The sequence below is a fragment of the Phyllostomus discolor genome, chromosome 10, assembly GCF_004126475.2.
Source record: "Phyllostomus discolor isolate MPI-MPIP mPhyDis1 chromosome 10, mPhyDis1.pri.v3, whole genome shotgun sequence".
NCBI classification, from domain to species: Eukaryota; Metazoa; Chordata; class Mammalia; order Chiroptera; family Phyllostomidae; genus Phyllostomus; species Phyllostomus discolor.
Genome location: NC_040912.2, coordinates 35572065 through 35592947, shown reverse-complemented (window position 1 = coordinate 35592947; position 20883 = coordinate 35572065). Strand labels below are relative to the sequence as shown.

Sequence of the window (20883 nt, the reverse complement as noted above, 5' to 3'; positions counted from 1 at the left end):
AACAGTACAGATCAGTCCCCCAGGACTCATCCTTTTGAGCGACCAAGAAATAGCCAATCTATCAGATGCACAGTTCTAAACACTGGTGATCAGGAAGCTCACGGAATTGGTTGATTTTGGGCACAATTAAAATGAAAAGATGCAGGTTACCATAAAAGAGATGCAGGAAGATATACGGAGGAGAGCCAATAGTGAAAGGAAGGAATCTGAGTCTTAAAACAATACAGTGGACCAGAAGGAAGATAGAATCAACCAAGCAGAAAAGCATGATGAAATAAGAATTCAAAAAATCGAGGAAAAGCTTAAGAGCATCCAGGACACCTTTAAATGTTCCAACATCCGAATTATAGGGGTACCAGAATGGGAAGGGGAAAAGCAGCAAATTGAGCACATATTTGAACAAATAATAAAGGAGAACTTCCCCAATCTGACAAAGGGAACAGTCTTCCAAGAAATCCAAGAAGCCCAGAGAGCCCCAAAGAAGTTGGACCCAAGAAGAAACACACCAAGGCACATCATAATTACATTAGCCAAGGTAAAAATGAAGGAGAGAATCCTAGAAGCAGCAAGAGATGAGGCGACAGTAACCTACAAAGGAGTTCCCATCAGACTGTCAGCTGATTTCTCCAAAGAGACCTTAGAGGCAAGAAAGGGCTGGAAAGAAATATTCCAAGTCATGAAAGACAAGGACCTACATCCCAGATTGCTCTATCCAGCAAAGCTTTCATTTAGAATGGAAGGGAAGATAAAGTGCTTCTCAGATAAGGTCAAGTTAAAGGAGTTCATCATCACCAAGCCCTTATTTTATGAAATGCTAAAGGGACTTATCTAAGAAAAGAAGATAAAGAAAAGACATGTATAGTAAAAGGACAGCAAACTCACAATTATTAACAACCACACCTAAAGCAAAACCAAAAGAAACTAAGTAAACAACTAGAACAGGAACAGAACCACAGAAATGGAGGGCACATGGAGGGCTAGTAGCAGGGGGGTGGGAGGAGGAGAGAGGGGGAAAAGGTATAGAGAATAAGTAGCATAGAATGTAGGATGAAAATAGATAGGGGAGGGCAAGAATAGTACAGGAAATGTAGAAGCTAAAGAACTCATAAGTATGACACATGGACATGAACTAAAGGGGGGGAACATGGGTGGGAGAGGGGGTACAGGGTGGAGGGGAGAGAAGGGGGGAAATGGGACAACTGTAATAGCATAATCAATAAAATATATTAAAAAAAAGAAAAAAGAAAAAAAAAGACAAGAAAACATAAAAAAAAAAGACATGCTGGTAGTATTTTCCAAACATCCAGAAATAATGAGCAGGTACACAAGGAGCCAACAGGACTGGCCTTGAAGGAAATAAAGTGAGGAGTCAGATGTTAGAAATTCTCTTTTTCCTTCTGAATGCATTTGAGTCAGCCACTAATCATTCTTCCGAAACCCAGCAGATGCTCAAAGACGACAGTGTTTTGCCAACCCTGAATTTGCATATTCAAAAAAGGACCTGGATGTTCAGGAGTGGTGGAGAAACTGGGTAATAGATTCCACAGAACTAGATGGCAAAGGAGAATTCTGCTGTTACTGAAATGGGCAGGAGTGCCAGACCAGTGTGCTCAGGATGAGCATCTGCTGAAGACAAAGGCTGAGGCGAGGCTGATGGGAGAGAAAATAAAGTCAGTCCACTGATGGAATGTGACAGTTGGAGGAAGGCAATATCAAATGGGTTGTTCAGAGACACAGCTGATGCCTAAAACAATCAAATTGATCATGGATCTTTTTAAACAAGACAATTAGGCTGTGGGTGAATCCTGAGAAAACAGTTTTTGATAGCTGCGTTTTGATCTATGACCACTATACTTGTATTTCACTGAAAATGCATTAACTGACAGCTCTCGTCATTTTCTCCTTCCCTGCCACAACCCGTGTTTCCAGTTTTCGAGTGCATCATCTAACATGTGATCCCTAGAAATAATGTTTTAAAAATATTCAGAGTATGTATGGAAAATAGATGCTATAAAATCTTTTTTACATAAGCCATTTCCAACAAATGGGTTTGGCATTGATTTTTTTTTTTTTACTCCACTAACATTCACTCTTCTAGAATACAAAACTGGTCCATCTTTGCAATTTAAGGAATTGCAAGAATTTGCAAGGAATTCCTGAATTTAAGGAATTCAAGCAGAATGATACATAACACTCATTAAAAAACATATCAGAACCTAGAGGAATGGTAGATTATCATCAGTTTTCTAAGTGTTTGTATTTTCTGAAATGTTCTGTTTAAACATCAATAGATTTTCTTGCCCACTCAGCTTTATGGTAAAATAAAAAGGTACCATTTTCAAGCTGACCACACACATGACAGATGAAGAGAGTGGCTAAGAAAGGAGGTAATTTGGGCAGTGTCCCTTTTCCGCCTTCAACTCCACACTTGTCTCAGGTACCCCCTCTCCTCACTCACCTGCCATGATAGCTTTGGGTCTCAAAGCTCATCAGCAAAGGGCTGTAAGCCGAGAGTAGCCAAGAACAGTGAGGCACCAGGAAGATGAACACAAGCGCAGGTTACAACCACTACAGCTCAAATAACCAAGGCCCAAGCCCATGAATAAGGCAATTATCACTCCTGTTCTGTGACAGAAAGTTTAGGTTTACATAATTCCCACTGGTTTAACTCATTTATTTAACCCAAGCAATGTTAATCAGAAATCAGCCACTGCAGATAAAGGAAATCTTGCCATCCTCCAAACCAAATTACCAATATCTACAAGCTAAAAAAGCGAGTCAGTTATTGAGACTTTTTTATTTTTTTAAGTTTATTCCCATTGGGACTTTTTCTTTAGGATCACCTTAATTTATAATTTGGGCCTGTAAACCTGAGAAAATATTCATGGTTACTATAAAATAAACTTGAGGGTATTTTACATCCTTTGAAGATCTACTCTACATATCTTTTATGTACAAAGGTAAATATGAACAACACACTGATTTTAAACTTGCCAATGAAATCATCTACCTGCTCTAACTCCCAGGAAATTTGCTTTCATGATGAAGAGAGAAACAATCTGCACATTAGCCTCCCATTAGGAATGACCATGAACCACAGGAAGTAGTTTATTGATAGAGGTCAATAGACAGTTGAGCATATTGATCTTGAAAATCATTGTCAATCATGACCCACCAGCTGGAAACCTGAAGACCACAGCTAGTAATTGACTGGACCCAAGCAATTCTTCCATTAGTCATTTAAACCACCTTTTCTCCATGGGAAGAAAATAATGACAAAAGTCTACACAAAAATACTATGAAACATTTTTAATCCCGGAAAGAACTTGATTACCAGTAACCAAAAATGGGAAAAGTCAACAATAAAATTCAGTCTTTTAAATCATGTGAACACATATCAAATTGCTTAGCATTGTTAAATGTCATGATATAATTTATCCATAGAAGTTATGGCCTCATCCAGTGAAAAACTGATTTAAATATATTTTGACAGAGTGCTAGGAGATATTATAGGTGACAGTTGACTGACTTAATAAAGTTATTTAAGGCTTCAAACTGTGCCTTTCAGAAAAACAATGAGTAACTCATTCTACCACTTAGGGGGGAAAAGAAAACAACAAATATCAATTAAAAGTCATAGATACATGATTAATTTATTTATGCCTTTCAGCATTCCACTGAACTTTGCAAAGACAAGATCTACAACTAAAGTGAGCTTTATAGCCAGGATTGGTCTGAACATTTTACTCATAATATTTTCTCTGTCATACCTCTTTAGTGCTCGGGATAAAATGACAACCACTGGGACCCGAAGGGAAAAGGCAGCTCCATTCCAAAGATGGAACTGGCCTGACAAAATCTGTTTAATAGCTAAAATTAGAAATAAATAAATTCTTCAATACCAACTACATTTTCAGAGAGTTCATTAAAATTTAAGGCATTTTGACATGTCAGAAATTTTAGTCCTGTGACAGGAGAAAAGAAGTTACCCGAGAGCAAATCCCAATTATCTCTATGGCTTGGGACATGCATGTTGAGCACAGATGTAGTTGAAGAGAGAGTGACAGGTGACTATGTGGAAATTTTCTGACTCTGCCCAGCTGTACAACTTCACCAGGGATCTTCTGTTTAAAAGGGGGCATTTCAAATGCATTTTCATTCTTCTGTTTAAATTTTAAAAGGCTCATCAGCACTTTTAGCAAGATAAAAATGAGCAAGGCCAAAGTAATTTCTTCTTTATAATACGATTTTCAAAATTAAACATGAAACAGGTTCATAATAAGTGATGCCCTCCCTGAATCTCACAAGCAACAATAAACTAATGGCGATATGCTCATGAATCCAACAGCAGAGATATACACATAAAGAGCATTCATTCGACAATAACAGCACCATTCAGGCTTTTACCCACCAGCCAGATAAATGTAATTATTTATTTTTCTCCAAGTTTCCACAGAAATAAAGATATAACCCAATAAATCAAAAGTTAACAAATCATACCTCATCTAAAGATACAGGTCAAAACATTTACCAAACCCTGCGCATGTGCCCTGCTCCCATCAGCCAACCACCAGTCTTTTTAAAAAGGTGGATTAAGATCTATAAAGATTACTATTAATTGGAAAAATTGGAAAGAAACCAGAGCACCTTAGATCATCAATGGCCAGGAAACCCCCCTCTTTCTCAGTTCTAAAACAATTAGGGTTTACACAAGGTTGGTCAAATTCAACTTCATTCAAACCTCTTTTAACAAATATTTAAGATGTGCTAACACTAGTAATTTGTCATAGGAAAGATCATAATCATCTGGATCACTTTTGAATAAGAACAGCAACACTTATTTCATAACCACTTATGGTATAACCACATTCTTCTTATGAGTACAATTATAAGCAATTTTCCAAAATTGAATTCCTGCCCTATTGACTTAAAAGAGAAAGACTTCTATGGAAGCCATAATCCCCTAAGTCTTGAAGTAGAACAATAACCATGTAACCTTTGATGCTTGACATAGGGCAAATATCCTGCTGCCTTTTTCTAGAGACCACAAAATTATTCTAATACATTTGTATGGTTACCTGTACATGTACACAGGTCACCCCACTTTGTTCCTCATGATTCTGCAAGGTCATTTGATAAACAAGATCTCCCACTCATTTTAAATCATGCTTCAAGCATTATATAAACTGTTCCAAACCATTTGACTTCTATGATAGTGTCACTTCATTATATTAATGGAAAGTCAAGGTTTCTCCTTCCTTTTCTTTTAAAGATTCCTTCAACACTTTTAGTTAAGTTCATCTTCCCAGTTCCAAGAAGAATGGAATTTCAAAGGCAATTATAAGTTTAGTTAATTCAAACACATGCTGACTCTTCCTAAAAAATTACTGCTTACTTAGGCTTCTGGAATCAAGAAAGATACCCTATAAAAAAACAAAAAGTTTATTGTCTTTTTGGTTCACCATTTTTAATTTTTTAAAAAAGGTGTTTTAAGGTCTTGTCAGGAAAATAAGTAATGGGGAAAAAATAACTATACCTTTAAAAAGTTTTCAAATCTTCCCCAAAATATAAACCAAAAAATGACAAAAATGGGATCACATTGCATATGCTGACAGCTGCCCTCCAAAGCACATTTTTTGTGTAGAATTATAAAGAATGAAAGTTACCCATTAATTGTATGGCATGCATCAACAGTGCGCTGGTGGGCTTGACCTCAGTTTTCAGTTATGTGTATATACAGATAAATCTCTTCCTGAGTTGAGCTTCCTCTTCAGTTGAGACCCAAACCATTTGCTTTCCTATTTTTGGCAAGATACGTGACCATTGGATAAGGCAATCAAACATTTCAACCTCCTGCCCTTTCCAGCGGCATGGCCCCCCTCTGTAACATCACCAACGTGCCGGGTACAAGGACGGGCTCTAGACTATGGTCCTGCGAAACTAGAGAGCGGGTTTCTTTGTTCATTAGTCTGAAGGCTACAGCATAGTCTTTTCATATATTTGGAGATCTTGAGGATTTCAGTTGAACAGATTCAAAATGGTCTTCTTTTTCCTATAAAGGAAAAACATTAAAACAAAATCAACTCACTGAAATTCCAGTAAGATTTTAGGATCTTACATATCCAGAAGGAAAGTACCGGCAGTCATTTTAATCTATGTACCTGCCACTTGTAATTAGGATTTTACATTTAAATAAGGGTGTCAGATATACAGCAAAGAGCCTGCCTACCCTGAAGGATGCTTTTGACATCCAAGAGATAAGACAGACAATCCAAAATAGAAGTGAACACATGATTGCAATAGATACCAAAAGATGTAGCTGTGATTCTTGTGAAGAAACCACTGAGACTTTCCTAAGGGGACGCCTGACCTGAGTGCTGAACTAGATGACCTTGCCATGCAAATTGTGGACAAAACAGAACTGACAGAAACAAAATATTCTCAAAATAACATAGGCTAAATAATGAGAGAGAGGACAGTAGAAACAAACAAGGCAAATACCAATAGGATATAAGATCATTTGTATTAGAAAAATCTTCCGGGTACACATACGCCAAAGATATTAAAAACAAGTCATCTTAGATAATAAACCAAAATTTAACTCAGATATATCCCTACTGGTGTTTGTTATATGGTACATTCAAAATGTGGATCTGTTATACTGACATTTGCAACAAAATGAATAGATCTTGAGAATATCACAGTAAGTGAAATAAGTCAGATGGAAAAAGTCAAAGAACCATGATTTTACTCATATGTGGGATATAAAACTGAAAGCAACAAAAGAACAAACAAGACAAACAAAAACTCATACACACAGACAACAGTGTGGTGGTTACCAAAGGGAAAGGAGGTTGGGGGGCATGGTTAGTAGAGGTTAAAGGGGGTCAAATATACGGTGACTGAAAGAGAATTGGCTTTGCGTGGTAAACTCACAATGCAATATACATACGATGCATTACAGAATTATACACTTGAAACCTACATAATTTTATTAACCAATGTCACCCCAATAAATTTAATAGAAAATGATTTAAAAATGTAGCCTATTTAAATAAATTATTCTTCAATGGTGAAAAAGAAATAAGAGGTGCAATTTCTCCCAATGTTTTTACTGTATAAGTTAGAAAAAGCTTTCTCAAAGCTGCTGTAATGAGAAGGCGGGACTATGCTATCAAAAGGAACAAAGATGAAGAGAACTAGAATTATTTTTAAAACAAAGGAGATAGGAGGCAGACCAGCCCTAGGTGCAACTGGATGTGTTCTAAAGTAGAGAAGTAAAATGAGAAAGCAGCAGGAAATTGACATTGAGTATCTGTCAGGAATAAGAAAGTTGCTTTTGTGTTTTCTCTCATTTGAGCTGAGAATTCCAAGACTTCAGTCAAGCTTTGAGGCTACAGAGACAGGATTATAGAAAAAAATCACAGCGTGAACACCAGCATACCGCCTGTCCCAGCCTTTGCTGTGATGACAAGTCCCTGGGGACGCAGAGTGCAAATCTCGGCACTCCGACTCACCGGCTCTGTGAGACTTGCCCGAACTCTCGTGTTCACCAGACTTAATTTTTTTTGGAATAACTATTGATAATTCAAATATTTACTAAGTGCCCACCATGTTATGTAGGAACAGGGCTAGACTTTAGGGACATGAAATGTCTGCCCTCAAGGAACTCAAAAGACATTACAGAAAAGAGCCTTTGGGTAGCTCTGTGAACTAGAAAGGAAATCTGAGGTTTTTGTGGCCTTTCCTCGAGAAGATTTGATTCACAGGTCCTCAGGGGTGGGGGGCTAGAGACCTGCTGACTATTTTCAAAGTAATATTTAAAGTAATCATTGAAAACCCTTTATAAATCAGGTTAGCTTTATAGGGGCTTTAGTTGCCATGCTTCTGTGTTTACAGGGGATTTTGCTCCTATCACTGATGTGGTGGGACATAAGCATGTGTGTGTAGTTAGTTAGCACTGCTAGTTGACTGGGACTTCCTGGTAGCAGGAATTGTATCTCATTTATTTTTAATTCCTAAAACATGACCCAAGGCCTAGCATGTGGTAGACTGTCAATGAATGGTTATGACAATGTATGAAACACCACTTGTAGAAGGAAAAACAATGGATTGGAACTCAGAAGATGTGGTTTCTAATTCCTATCTAACTCTTTCAGACAAATAAGTGAAACTCTCTAGGTCTCAGTTTGCTCATGAATTAAAGATGCCATACAAAACATATTTTTAAGTGCTAAATTCAAGAGTCTACTCAAAATTCAACTTCTCCCAATGGCTCCCCTTTACCTTATCACTACACACCTTACTCTCCTCCATGTTCCAGGAGGCCCAGTCAGTGCTCTCACTGTATTGGAGGAGTGTGTGTGTGTGTGTGTGTGTGTAGTGTGATGTGTTCTCCACAATAAACTAGGTCATCTGTGAGATAAGAAACTGTGTCTAATTTGACACACCACAAAGACCTAGTGGAGTGTCTTCACACAATGTCCCATAAATGACTGTGGCATAAACAAATAAAAGGGAAAAATTTTTAATTTTAATTGCTAAGAAAAGTCAAGAAAAGCAAATCTATAAATAAAACCTCACAAGTCCAATACACTGGTAGGAAAACACCAATTAAGGCATGGCCTTTAGAACATGAATAAGGAAGGATACATAAGATAAAGCAAAATTTATATGACACAGAAGTTAAGACAATTAGAAACACTTTGCTCATGGAACTATGCATGCTATCAAAAGGAACAAAGATGAAGAGAACTAGAATTATTTTTAAAACAAAGGAGAGAGGAGGCAGACCAGCCCTAGGTGCAAGTGGATGTGTTCTAAAGTAGAGAAGTAAAATTGCAAAATGAGTAACATGAGAAAGCAAAAATTTTTAAATGGGACACACACTAAGACTTGTGCAATGATATTCATTACATATTTATTCATAGCTAAACACTGGAAAGAGCATAAGTCTCCATCAACAGAACAGATAAATTTTGGCAAATCCATAAAATAGAATTCCACTCCAGAAGAGACAGGAATCTACTACACATGAACACAAGGTGGATGAAACTCAGAAATATTTTTCTGAGTGAAAGAAAACCTACACAGAAAATGACACTGTGTAATTACAATGATATGCAGTATAAAACGGGTGAAACAAATGTATAGTTTTAAAAGAACATTACAGTAGTTCCCTTGGGGGGATGAGGATGGGGACTGACTGCATGCAAAGGTCATGAGTTTATTTTCAATGGTGAAGCTAATGTTCTATTATCTTAATAGAATTTGCAATTGCACAGGTATATGTATTTCTCAAAATTCATCAAATCATGTACTTGTGATGCATGTATTTCACTCTAGGAAAACATTTTACCTAAAAATAAAGATATTTAATTCTCTCATCAATTATATGTATACTGAAGTGCTTAGGGGTAAAATGTATTAAAGTCAGTAACTTACTGTGAAATGCATAAAAAGATGTATTCAAAAGCAGATAGAGGAATGGTGATATTAGAAATATATAATAAGGCAAATATAGTAAAATTTAGGTGGTAAGTATATGGCTATACCACTGTGTGATTTTTCCTCTTTTCCACAATATTTACATTTTTCATTAAAATGATTTTAAATTATTATATCAACTGAAATCACTATTCAAAACAAAACATGGTACAATATACTGAACCTTCTGAAAGAGAAAAACTTTATCCTACATCTTGTTTCCTGTGATTTTCTCTAAGAACCCTTTCAAGTTTTCAATTCTCTAGCTTTAAATAACAGAGGAGGTACTGCTATATGAGGAAACACTTAAAAGTTTATGTGATACTTAGTCCACACTCTCCCCTAAATAGTTCCCACTTATTCTTTTAGATTCAGTTTAGATGCCACTTTCTCTTAAAAGTCTTGCCTGGCACCTGAATGCTCCTGTCAGTCTAAGACAGTGCCCTTGCAAATAGGAAACCATAAGACAGACCAGGGGAGAAGTCTAAGTAAACTGGTGACGGGAGGTAAGCCCTAATGGGTCTTCTGTTTCTGCCTGTGTTGTGAGGAAGGCACTGACTGTCCTTTTTCCTAGATAATCATCTCAAAGATGTTTATAGAACAAAAAGCCTTGGATGGTACAGATAATGTCTTCTACCAGAACAAAGGAAAAGTTTGCTTACAGTCCTGAAAGTTAAATATCGGGTCTCCCCCTGTGAAGCAAATGGCAGACATGCTTACTGCCTCTTATAAAAGATTAGGTTCCCCAAGCTAAGGGCCCCTCTTCTATCCCGTAACCCAGTGTGTGTACAAGAATCAAAGCAAACAAAGCCATTTGGTTACTGCTATTGCTCTGAGTAATAACTATATTTTGTCTCTGAGGACCCAGGAAACCCACACCTTCAAAAGTGTCCATGAAACTAGGACATGTTCATCTGTTGGCCATTAGTAAGTAGAATGGAACTTCATAACTTTCACAGTTCTTCACTATTTTGCAGATGAGGATGGGAAATTGACACAGAGGTGTCTTTCTGGAAGATGGAGGATGATAGCCCCACACACTGGTTACCAGAATTTCAGGGAAGTCTGTGAGAATTGGTAGCAAACATATTGAACAAAATGTATGCTCAACGAGATAATAAAACGGTCCTCTATTGCTTTGAAACGAAGAAGAACCAGAAGGTGGTTGTCGACTGAGTATGGAAAGCAGGTTTAAAGAGCTCACAGTTCAGCTGCCTAAATTGTGACCTGGATGTTGTTAATTCTCCTGTGGGCTGGGGGACTTCCTCACCAAGCAGGCCATCACCTTCAGGTGTGCCCCACGGTAACCAGTAATACTCAAACCTGATAGGAAAAGAAGGTCTCACCCCCTCTTTGTCAATAGTTACAGAGACAAGCACCTACAATGAGCACTAAAACAAAAATGAAGTCCACTTATGGGTAGAAGCGAGGTGAATTTTTAGAATTTTTGGCTGCTTCTCTTTGGAGGTTATTATGGCAGGACTCACAGGTAAGAATGACAACAACTGGACTATCTTAAGGCTCAACACCTCTTGTAATCTATCACACCAACTCTGGATCCATTTAAAGATGACCATGAAAAGTCTCAGAAAAAATGAGAAATAAAATAAAAGGCCTCAGAGATTTTATAGTGGGTCCTGACTACAATAGCAGAGATTTGGCTTTCTCTGGGAAATTTCACTGAGACTAACTCCCACAGGAAAACTTAATGTGGCGATGGCTAGTATTTGACCCCATACTGCCTCAGACTGGGTTTACAAGGTGGAAGGTCACTGGAGAATGAGAAACTGACCCAAGGGAATCTTGATAGATTAGTAGGATCAGCCCTGCCCTGGAAATTTCCCCTGATCTTTATTTTAAAACTGGACATTAACTGAGATGTTATGACATTGAACAAGAAATAAGGTAGATTCCTTTAAAAAAAAAAGACTACAATATGCGAGTCAAGCCTAAATCAACAAAAAGGCATGCAAATTCAACAAATGGGGTTTAAGTAAGGTTTGCAGTGGGGAAGGGAAGATAATGTGACCTAGTGTGAGGGGTTCTACATGCGCACTCAAGATACTGTTGTTGCTGCTTCTATATCTGAATATATAGTAGGAATTGGTGATACATGTTTGTACTTCCTCATCTCATAAAAGCCAGAAGAGAGTCCCTTGATGAAGAGCAACCACATGTACAGAAGGACTAGTACAGGGGTCCTAACTCCTCTGCCATTTGCAACAAATGCGTGACTCAGGATTATAGTCATTCCATGAGGTGGACAAATACCACTTGTGATGCCCCAAATCGTCACTATATAAATGATGTTTTTTTGGTGTCAAGTCAAAAGCCTGTCTCAACAGTCTTGCCTGTGTTATCAGACTTCTGCCAGCAGAGATGGCTGGTCAACCCCCACAAAATCCAGGGACCTGCTAACTAACTTTCTTGAGACTGCATGGGCAGGTCCACAGTCCTAAATCTAGCCAGCAGTCAAAGAAAAGTAAACAGCGCTTCACTGGGCTCTTTGCAACTGGACACAGTATGGCTTCACCTGAGTATTCTACTTGCTCTTTTTTATCAGCTAACCCACAAAGTGATATCTTATGAGTTGGGCCCAAACTAACAGGCTAAACTAAGAGCTATCCAGCAAGTGGAGCCATGCCCTCTATGGCCTCATAACTCTAGGGACCACTTTGTGATGCAATTCACGATGATTAATGAGTTTTCCCATTAGAGACTTTGGCAACAGGAAGCAGCCTTCACCCAGAGGAATCCTTTGGGGTTTTAGACTTGTCACCTCTTTGACATGGCTACTCTTTAAAAAAATTGCTACTAGCTTATTAATAAGCTCCTGTCAAAACTGAATGCCATTTTCATGCATACCTTGTGACTCTATAGCCTGACAGTCCCATTCATGGTGAGTCAACAGGTCAGACTCACAATAGGCACAATAAGCTTCACTTGTTGAATCTAAGTGGTATATTGAGTAATACAGCTGGTCTGGCCCCTGCAGCATCTCAGCCTCACACAAAGATATGGCAGCATACCCTCTGGAGGAAACTTTATCCCCCATCTCACCAATTCAAACAAAGTCACTAGCTCCATGGAGCCCTGAATTTATTGATGTTCTACTGTATGTCTGGGCCTGGTTCACTGAAAGTTTGGTTGAGCTGAAACACAGTGGTGCCCACTGGCTGCTGCAGCTATCCAATCTCAGTACAGGTACACACAATTGAAAACCTACACAATTACTCAGCTCCACAAGCAGAACCCAAAGCCATTCTTATAGCTATGGTCAATATATATCTTGATAAGACTTGTTATACTTTTACTGACTTACGCCATTATAGGTCAATCAACTGTTTGGTCTGACATTTGGGAAACTATAGACCAATATATTAGTCACCCTTCTTTGGGAGAACAAACCCTGGAAACAGATCTTAGGTGCTGATCAAATCACCTGGGTTGCTCATGTGGATGGCCATCCTCTGAAAATACCAAACAGAATTAAGCACCTGATAGAAACCACACCAAACGGCCTGCACCAGACGGCCTGCCACTAATGCCGCATGGATCCATCACCTTCCCAACACGGTGATGAACCTGCAATCACAGGCTGAACACAAAGTACTCCATTTTTCCAATGCAGAGGTTTCCAGACTCGGGATTCATGTCAGAAGTTGACTAGTTTTTCTTGGTGACTGGATTACATCAGACCTTGGTCCACTTCTCAGGGTTATAGGGGTGCCTCACCAATAATAACAAATCTGCTTAATGTTTGTGGCTTTCTAGACCACTTAAAGTGTGACAGTAGTGTCCTTTTATGGCAAAAGCTACCCAGTAGTGGGCTGAGAGAAGGAGTATTTGGTGGACCTTCCACAGTTCTGACCATCCAAAGTTGTACAGTGCTACTGAGCATTGGAATGGCCTCCTCAAAAATTGACTCAAAAAATATTTCTGACTCCATCTCCCCCATCTCTTCCTAGTCCACACATCTTAGTAATAAGGCAGTTTGGTTATTAAATATGGCTGTTCCCAGAAAGGGGTCATCTCCTCTTGGCCACTCCATGGAAAGGAGAACTGGGGGAAAAATGCTGACTGATTCTATATGAGGTTATATACATTATATGAAAATCCAGGGTTCTTCTCTGACCACTCCTGGGCATGATGTGTTCTTATTTACCCCAACAGCAAACCCCAGGATTCATCTGGTGGTAACCACTCCAGAAAGGAGCCTAGAAGATTCAAAGATAACTCTGGTTTAGCCACTGTATTATCTTGTTGTTCTGTCAGGATCCTAGATCAAAAGGATAATGACCAGTTGGTTGAATGTGCTGCTCAACAAGTCCCCTGTGCCCATGCAGACAAAGATGGGGGACACACTGGGTGTCCTTAAGTTTTTAAAAGTACCCGTGTCCCTTTTTCACCTAAATGTTCTAGAACATAGGTCTAGGTGCCAGTCGGGGATGGGTAGAAATAAGGTAAAGTTTTAGCTACTGAAATGGGACAAATTGATTTTGTGGCAGAAGGAGAACAATGCAGTCAGATAATGAGGTACCTGGAGAGGGGGTACCTTAGACCCTGAGAGGTATGAAGGATATAGAGATATTAGTGATCATTTTTTTTCAGAGGCACCTTCTCATGAAGCCAAATGTCTTAATTTTTTTCTCTCTTGAACTGTTGTAAGTGCCTTAAACTTAATGGACTACTGGGTCTACCATACCCACTAGATGCTCTACAACAATCTGGTTGTCATTCTCCTTAACCTTACTACAAAGTCTATCAGAAACAGCAGGGGATGGCCCCAACCCAAGTGCCATCACTCAGTCATTCCATGAGGTGGACCAATACCAACCAGTTTGTGACATGGACAAACAGGAAAAGCTGAACCGACTACACTCAGGCAGTTTACCCAAAGATAAAGAAGAGACACATTATTTAAGGTGAATTAGGAACCATGAAGCAACAAGGCTGCAGGTGCTGTTAACCCGTATTTCCTAACTATGTAGGTACCACTTGGTGTCCCCAACAATTATAAATAATACTTTCTTTCCAGGTGCACCAATGTCTTGCTTCCCTCCTAAAAACAAGGGGGCTTGCACTTGCACCCTAGGAGTGGTCATATTTCAACTATTTATGGAAACATCCCCAGTAGATCATATTGCTCTTAGACAAAAACAAGGATCTTCCCCAAATGAAACTCTTCCCCAAATGAGACTCTTCATTATTTGTTATGTGTGCTCAACCTATGGGCAGTTAATTCAGTTAGAAAAGGTGGTACAAAATTTGTCTCTGACTTTAGCTAAAGTCATGAATGACACCACTTCAGACTTTTCGGGCATTCAGGTTAATATCAACTCATTGCCCACACATTGTTATGGACAAAATATTTGTCCTACATTTCCTCCTTAAGCACTAAGACAGAGTCTGTGCAACTACTAAAATCTCACCTGGATTGTCTTGTTAAATTGTCATCACCCTAGATAAAAAAGGATAAGAACCACCTGTTTGACTGCACTGCTCACCAAGTTCCCCTTCTGAGGTCCAAGCTGACCAAAGTGGGAAATATACTGGTCTCTATAAATTTTTGAAAATTCCCTTCGCCCTTTTCCTCCTGAATCTTATGGAGTCAAGATCTCAGTACCAGTGAAAAGGTCACAGGCTGAGTGGAAATGCCAATACTGGGACTGAAAGAAAAAGCCCCTTAGCTTTCTAAGGTGAACCTTGGTGGTTTATGGGCTTTGTGCAGGTAGTTAGGTCTGCATCCCTGGGGTTATGATTGAGCTTAGTAATTCAAGCTAGTCTCATCTTGCTGGTTGGTGTCCTGTTAGTAGTAGTTTTACTTAAGTGCTGTATGAAGCAAATTGACCAGATTTCATTCCAGCCTCAGTCAGTTGGATTAATCACACTACTCAGTAGGGTGCTATACTAATGGAAAAATTCACCAGAAGCCAAGATGGTGTCGAAGTGAAATTTAAATATTGTTGGGAGACAATTCTCCATGATTCTCTTGCATTTCTGAACATCTTATGAGTGAAACACTGATTTCCCTTTGACTAGACAATCTTTTCAGGGATCTTTGTATAGAAAGCAGCCTTGGGAGATAAGGTACTGTCACCTTCCAGAGCAAAGGGCAGGCTTGCTTACAGTTTTGGAAATAGTGTCTCCCTCTGAAGCAATGAACAGGTGCACTATCTATCCAGTACGATAACGATAATATGGTATCTCTCTTTGAAACAGAGGGAAGGGATGTGCACTGCCCATCCTAAAAGATCCGAGTTCCCAAAGCTTAGGGTTCCTTTCCTGTACTACATGCCACTTATTCCCGTGCGCAGCAGTCATCAGTTCCTGTTCACATAGCCCTGGGGCAGAGGGACTTTGGGAACTGGTGTAAATGCTGATATTCTAGTTGGTGCTCCTGCTGTGAGTGCTCAGCTGTCCTTTGCCCCTGTCTAGGAAGCTCATGTCTTCTAAAGTGTCCATGAAACTGTGGCAGGTTCACTTATTGGCTTGAAAGTAGGGTGAAATGTCAGTTCTTGACAAGCACTGTGTGTTCATTATTCCATAGCAACAGTGTCCTTCCTAAACTACCATATTAAGGAAAGAATAACCATTAGAAGGTGGAGATGTCTTATTAATTTTATTTTTAAATGATCCTCTATATTTATATGTTTAAATTGAGTATAAGGAACTGCTTACTAAAATGCTTTCAATAGATGTCATCTTTTGCCACTTATCCTTTCTTCAGAAAATCATTTCAAATGTAATTTTGTTCTTCTGTTTGATTCTATTTTTAATCCTGAGTAGATAAACTGATAATTCCTCCTATTTCAAGTCAGTGATGAAGAATATCAATAAAGTGTGTTTACAAATAATATGTAAGACTTCATGTTATCTGTTTGAATACAGTAATCATTTCAAAGCCAACAAATGTGATGGGATCTGAGAAGGGACATTTAATACCTCAACAGTTCACATAGCTTTTATTTTCTCTGCATGAGGCAATCTCATTATAAAATTTTTAAAAAGCATTAATGAACATGAAATTGTTTTATTAAAATTTTTCTTTTTACATATTATGATACATTATCTTTGTAAAAATTCAAACATGACAAAAATGTATTACTTTAGCCCTGAATAGTGTGGCTCAGTTGGTTGGGCATCATCCTGCAAAGCGAAAGGTCGCCATTTTAATTGCTGGTCAGGGCACATGCCTGGGTTGAGGGTTTGCTCCCCTGTCAGGGCACATGGAAAAGGCAACCGAGCAATGTGATGTATCTCTCCCTCTCTTTCTCTCTCTCTCCCCCTCTCTCTAAAAATGAATAAATAAAATATTTTTTAAAAATGTATTACTTCGAAGACTAAAGATACCTACTAGTTCAAAACTGCCAAAGAGCAGCGACTGTTAGTGGTTTGCTATGCAAATACTAACACAAATGAATATTTAATAGAAGTGTGACAGTCTATGTGTTGTTTTCACTTGGTCTTGGACCTACTGACACAGATATTTCTATCTTTAATAGCTGCAGAGTCACACAGTATTCCATTACTTTAATGTATGGAAGTGTTTTATCTAACTCCATACTGAAGGTGTTTAAGATTATCTCTGCTTGGTTAGCCAGTAAGAACAATGCTGCTGTGAATTGTCTGGTACTTACATCCTTATGAACATGTAAGAGTATTTTCATTGGATGAATGCTGATGGTGACGTTGACATGCTGAAGGACAGGGCTTGCACAATACCGTATTAAGTTAATAGGGCCCTAATTTATAAGTACACAGTAATACCAGGTTAAAATTCTGCTCTCACCTTTGTTGCCAAGGATTTGAGTTTTCCCAATAGTGACTGCTTATTGGAATATACAACTTCTTCTTCATTATCTTCTCCTTCCATAATAGCACAACTGTCCGCAGCTGGGAGTTCACATTCTTTTGAGTTAGTTGTCATTACTAATTTGGAATATTTGTACTCCAATCTAAGCAGTAGCAAATAGATAGATAAAGTGGAGGTTTAATATAAAGTAATACTTATTTTAGGTGGTCACAAACCAGCTCATTGAACTGTCTTGTAGTGTAGTTGCTCTACTGACAAATTTTCCTCACCATCGGCTATCACACTATATGATCTTCATCTACCAATGACAAACAAATCTTTTCCAGGATTTCAGTGAATCCATTAACTCTATCACTGTTTTACTAGACTAAATTGTCCACTTATGAACTTTTGAAAAACAAAGAGAAACCTTAAGGTCTAAATGCATGTTCCTAATTTATAAATATTTGGAAGCTAACTCACTATGCAGTGTTCCAAAGCTTAGGTCATAAGGCTACAAATACCAGACAGGCAATTGCTTTGGCCCTTACTGTTTCTAGCCCTAGTTCCTCTCTATTCAAAAACCCCAGATATTCCAATTACCCTGAGATATCATCATGTGGAACTCTCACAGAATCACCTAAATCATTTTAAATGAGTCAAATAATGTAATGTATCAATATAAAATCAGGAGTTAGACTCAATATTCAACTCCAGGTTCTTGGAGCCCTTGAGCAAATAAAGGTGATACTCCCTCATACAATTAGTCTGTTTCTTTGTAAATATCTTCCCACATGAAACTAAAAAAGAAAAGTTGGGGCAAGAATACATCATGTCATGACAAGAAAAATAGATGCAGAGAAAATCTGCCTTCCAACCTCAGACCTAAGTCACCTGGACCTCCACTTTTGTTTTCTATTTAATGAGTCTAATTGAATAATCTCTAATGGTCTCTGATCTCTAAATCATCAGAATAACAATTACTTCCATTTGCTTTCTTAAAGGGCTTTCCTATAACTCCTTCTCTAGGAGAAATGTCTTTTGTCTCTAACGGAAACTATCGGATATAATGATTAAGTCTAAAACATTCACAAAAGAGACTCTTCAGCTTTATATGCTTTTATATGGTCACTCCAGTGAGGTTACTTACTTCTGATTCTTTTTCCAGAAATAGCAAGTTAGAGCCACCAGCAGAACAGCTGTGAAAGCTCCCACACCTGCTCCCACTTTCAGCCAAAAGTCAACTGTTTCACAGGTTGACAACTTTTTCTCAGGCAAAGAAATTCCTTTAATGCACCATTTTGGTTCATTCCATACATATAAGGTTTCCTTAAAAAAAAAACACACACACACACACAGTCAGATGACATGAGAAATAAGATTCAGAAGGGGATGGGTTTTGCTAGCCCTTTATTCATAGTAGGCAAAGAGAATAACTCAGCATTCATGTAGGAGAAGCTCCAGAGATGTAGGAGGTATATAGAAGATGTAAGGCAGATGCAGAAGAGAGTGAATGAGGAAATGATGAATTAAAATGCAACAAAACCAAATAAAACCATGGATTGTCAGATCAGAAGGCTTGCTACATGCTGAGGAAGCTAAATAAAAATGATTCCATCTGGATATATCATTTGGGCTATTTTCCTCACATTCCTGATGATCTCTGACTTCAGACTCATGTTTTTAAATGAAAGTTTAGCTATTTAATATGATTATAATTGGAATGTTTTCACCTACCCATCATGTAGGTTCATTTCTCTTACAGCCTTGCCCCTTAGCAGAAGAGCAGTAGATACAGTATGAGAGGCAGGCTGCAGTGACTGGTGGAGGGGGAGGTACACAGACTGCATCCCTCTTCCGCATGCCAAAATAACCACCCACACGAGGTGCTTGCTCTCAGCCTCCAAAAGTAGGTGACTCAATTATTTAGAGCGATGTTTTTCAAACTGCAAGTTGCAACTAACTAGTGAATAATGAAATCAATATATTGGGTCTCAACCAGCAATTTTCTTAAATAAATAGATAAAATAAAACAGATTAGAACTAAAAATCAGAGTACAGTGCATAGTTCCTAATATATTTCAACATATGCAGTTACCAGTAGCTATCTGCATGATGATTATATCCTGTGACATTAAATCTTATGGGGCATTAAATTATTTGCTCATGGTGTCTCATTAAATTTTCTGGTGTATGATGGCACTTATCAACACCCTAACACAAGGATAACACCAGAATGTTTAATTTGATTTTATATTCATGCACAATTTTTTGCAGTCAGTCATGAAATGACTGATGTGCAGAAGAATTGTTATTTACTTTGAGAAAAAGTTTCAACCAAATTCTGGATAAGAACTTTCATAATGTATTTTTTAAAAGTACATTAAGCCCTGGCCAGGTGGCTCAGTTGTTTGGAGTGACACCAAAAGGCTGTGTCCCATACACCAAAAGGTTGTGGATCTGCTTTGTGTTCAGGGCACATGCACATACCTAGGTTGTGGGTGCAGTCCCCAGTCGGGATGCATACAGGAGGCAACCAATCGATGTGTCTCTCTCACATCAATGTCCCACCCCCCTCCTCTCCCTCCCTCCCCTCCTTCCTTCTCCTACTTACTTTCTCTCTAAAATCAATAAATTTATTGGGTGAGGATTAGAAAAAGGACATTAAAATTAAGAATATTTTCAGTGCATGATAAATGTAACATTGTCATTAAACTTAGTGTGAATGAATTACTTTTAAAATGGGTCACAGTTTTATAAAAAAGATGAGGTGAGAAATGAAGAGGCATATTCAAGCTGACTACTGCGTCTCTAAGTGTAAATAATGACAATTAACACAAAAATTTAATCCTAGTCAGCAAATGTTGACTTCATCTGAAGTACATTCCAACAAGAAAACAGACTGTAGAAGAGTTTATACAGTTTTATTAAATGTCCAACAGTGAAAATAGTAAGCTCTAATGTCTCATGATGGTTTTAATTTTTTAAAAAGCACTAAAACTTTAAAATTAAAAAGGTACTTGTAAACCTAGTATACTTAACTTTTTAATACACTCCTCAAATTGTCAGACCAACAAAAAAATCCAGCTATTGGTAAAATTTCTTAGTCATCTATAACTTAGTCCTTTTATACATTTCTTAGTCACTCTATTAATTAGGAAGTCTTATCCCTTCATTAAGTCACATGTCATGGGCAAATAAGAAAATGGCTGACAATGCAGCTGAAAAATTTATTCTTCCAGCATGTAGGGAGATTTTGTGAACAGGGTGAGATTAATTTGATGCTAAATTTAAAAACATTCCCTTTAATGATCACACAGTTATCTCTTCAAATCTTTACTACTATCTGACATCTAGAAGTAATACTTAATACATCCTTAGGACCTAGCATAGATTTTGGAAATCTAATTTGATAAGAAAACTTTTATTACACATTATGTAACTCTTTAAGCTTATATCAGCTATATGTGAAGGACTATGGTGTGTGATTTTAACTTTATACACATCTGGATTTGATGTATTTACAGAATTGGGGAAGTGGCATACAAAATGAAAAATTACAAAGCAGCATGGAGCAAGAACTAGGGCAGAAATACTGTGGA

At 38.1% G+C, this 20883-nt stretch overlaps 1 protein-coding gene across 3 annotated transcripts in view; it reads right to left on the bottom strand.

Moving 5' to 3' along the window:
• Window positions 1-3282: 3282 nt before the first annotated feature.
• ELAPOR2 (endosome-lysosome associated apoptosis and autophagy regulator family member 2) overlaps window positions 3283-20883 on the bottom strand; it is a 184453-nt gene continuing 166852 nt past the window's right edge. For all 3 annotated transcript variants that reach the window (XM_028526179.2, XM_036010671.1, XM_036010672.1), the window contains 3 exons: window positions 18432-18610; window positions 17279-17444; window positions 3283-6052 (listed from right to left, as the gene is read on the bottom strand). In XM_028526179.2, coding sequence (XP_028381980.1) covers window positions 5993-6052; window positions 17279-17444; window positions 18432-18610 — 405 coding nt within the window. In that variant the 3' untranslated portion in view covers window positions 3283-5992. The remainder of the gene's footprint in view (window positions 6053-17278; window positions 17445-18431; window positions 18611-20883) is intronic.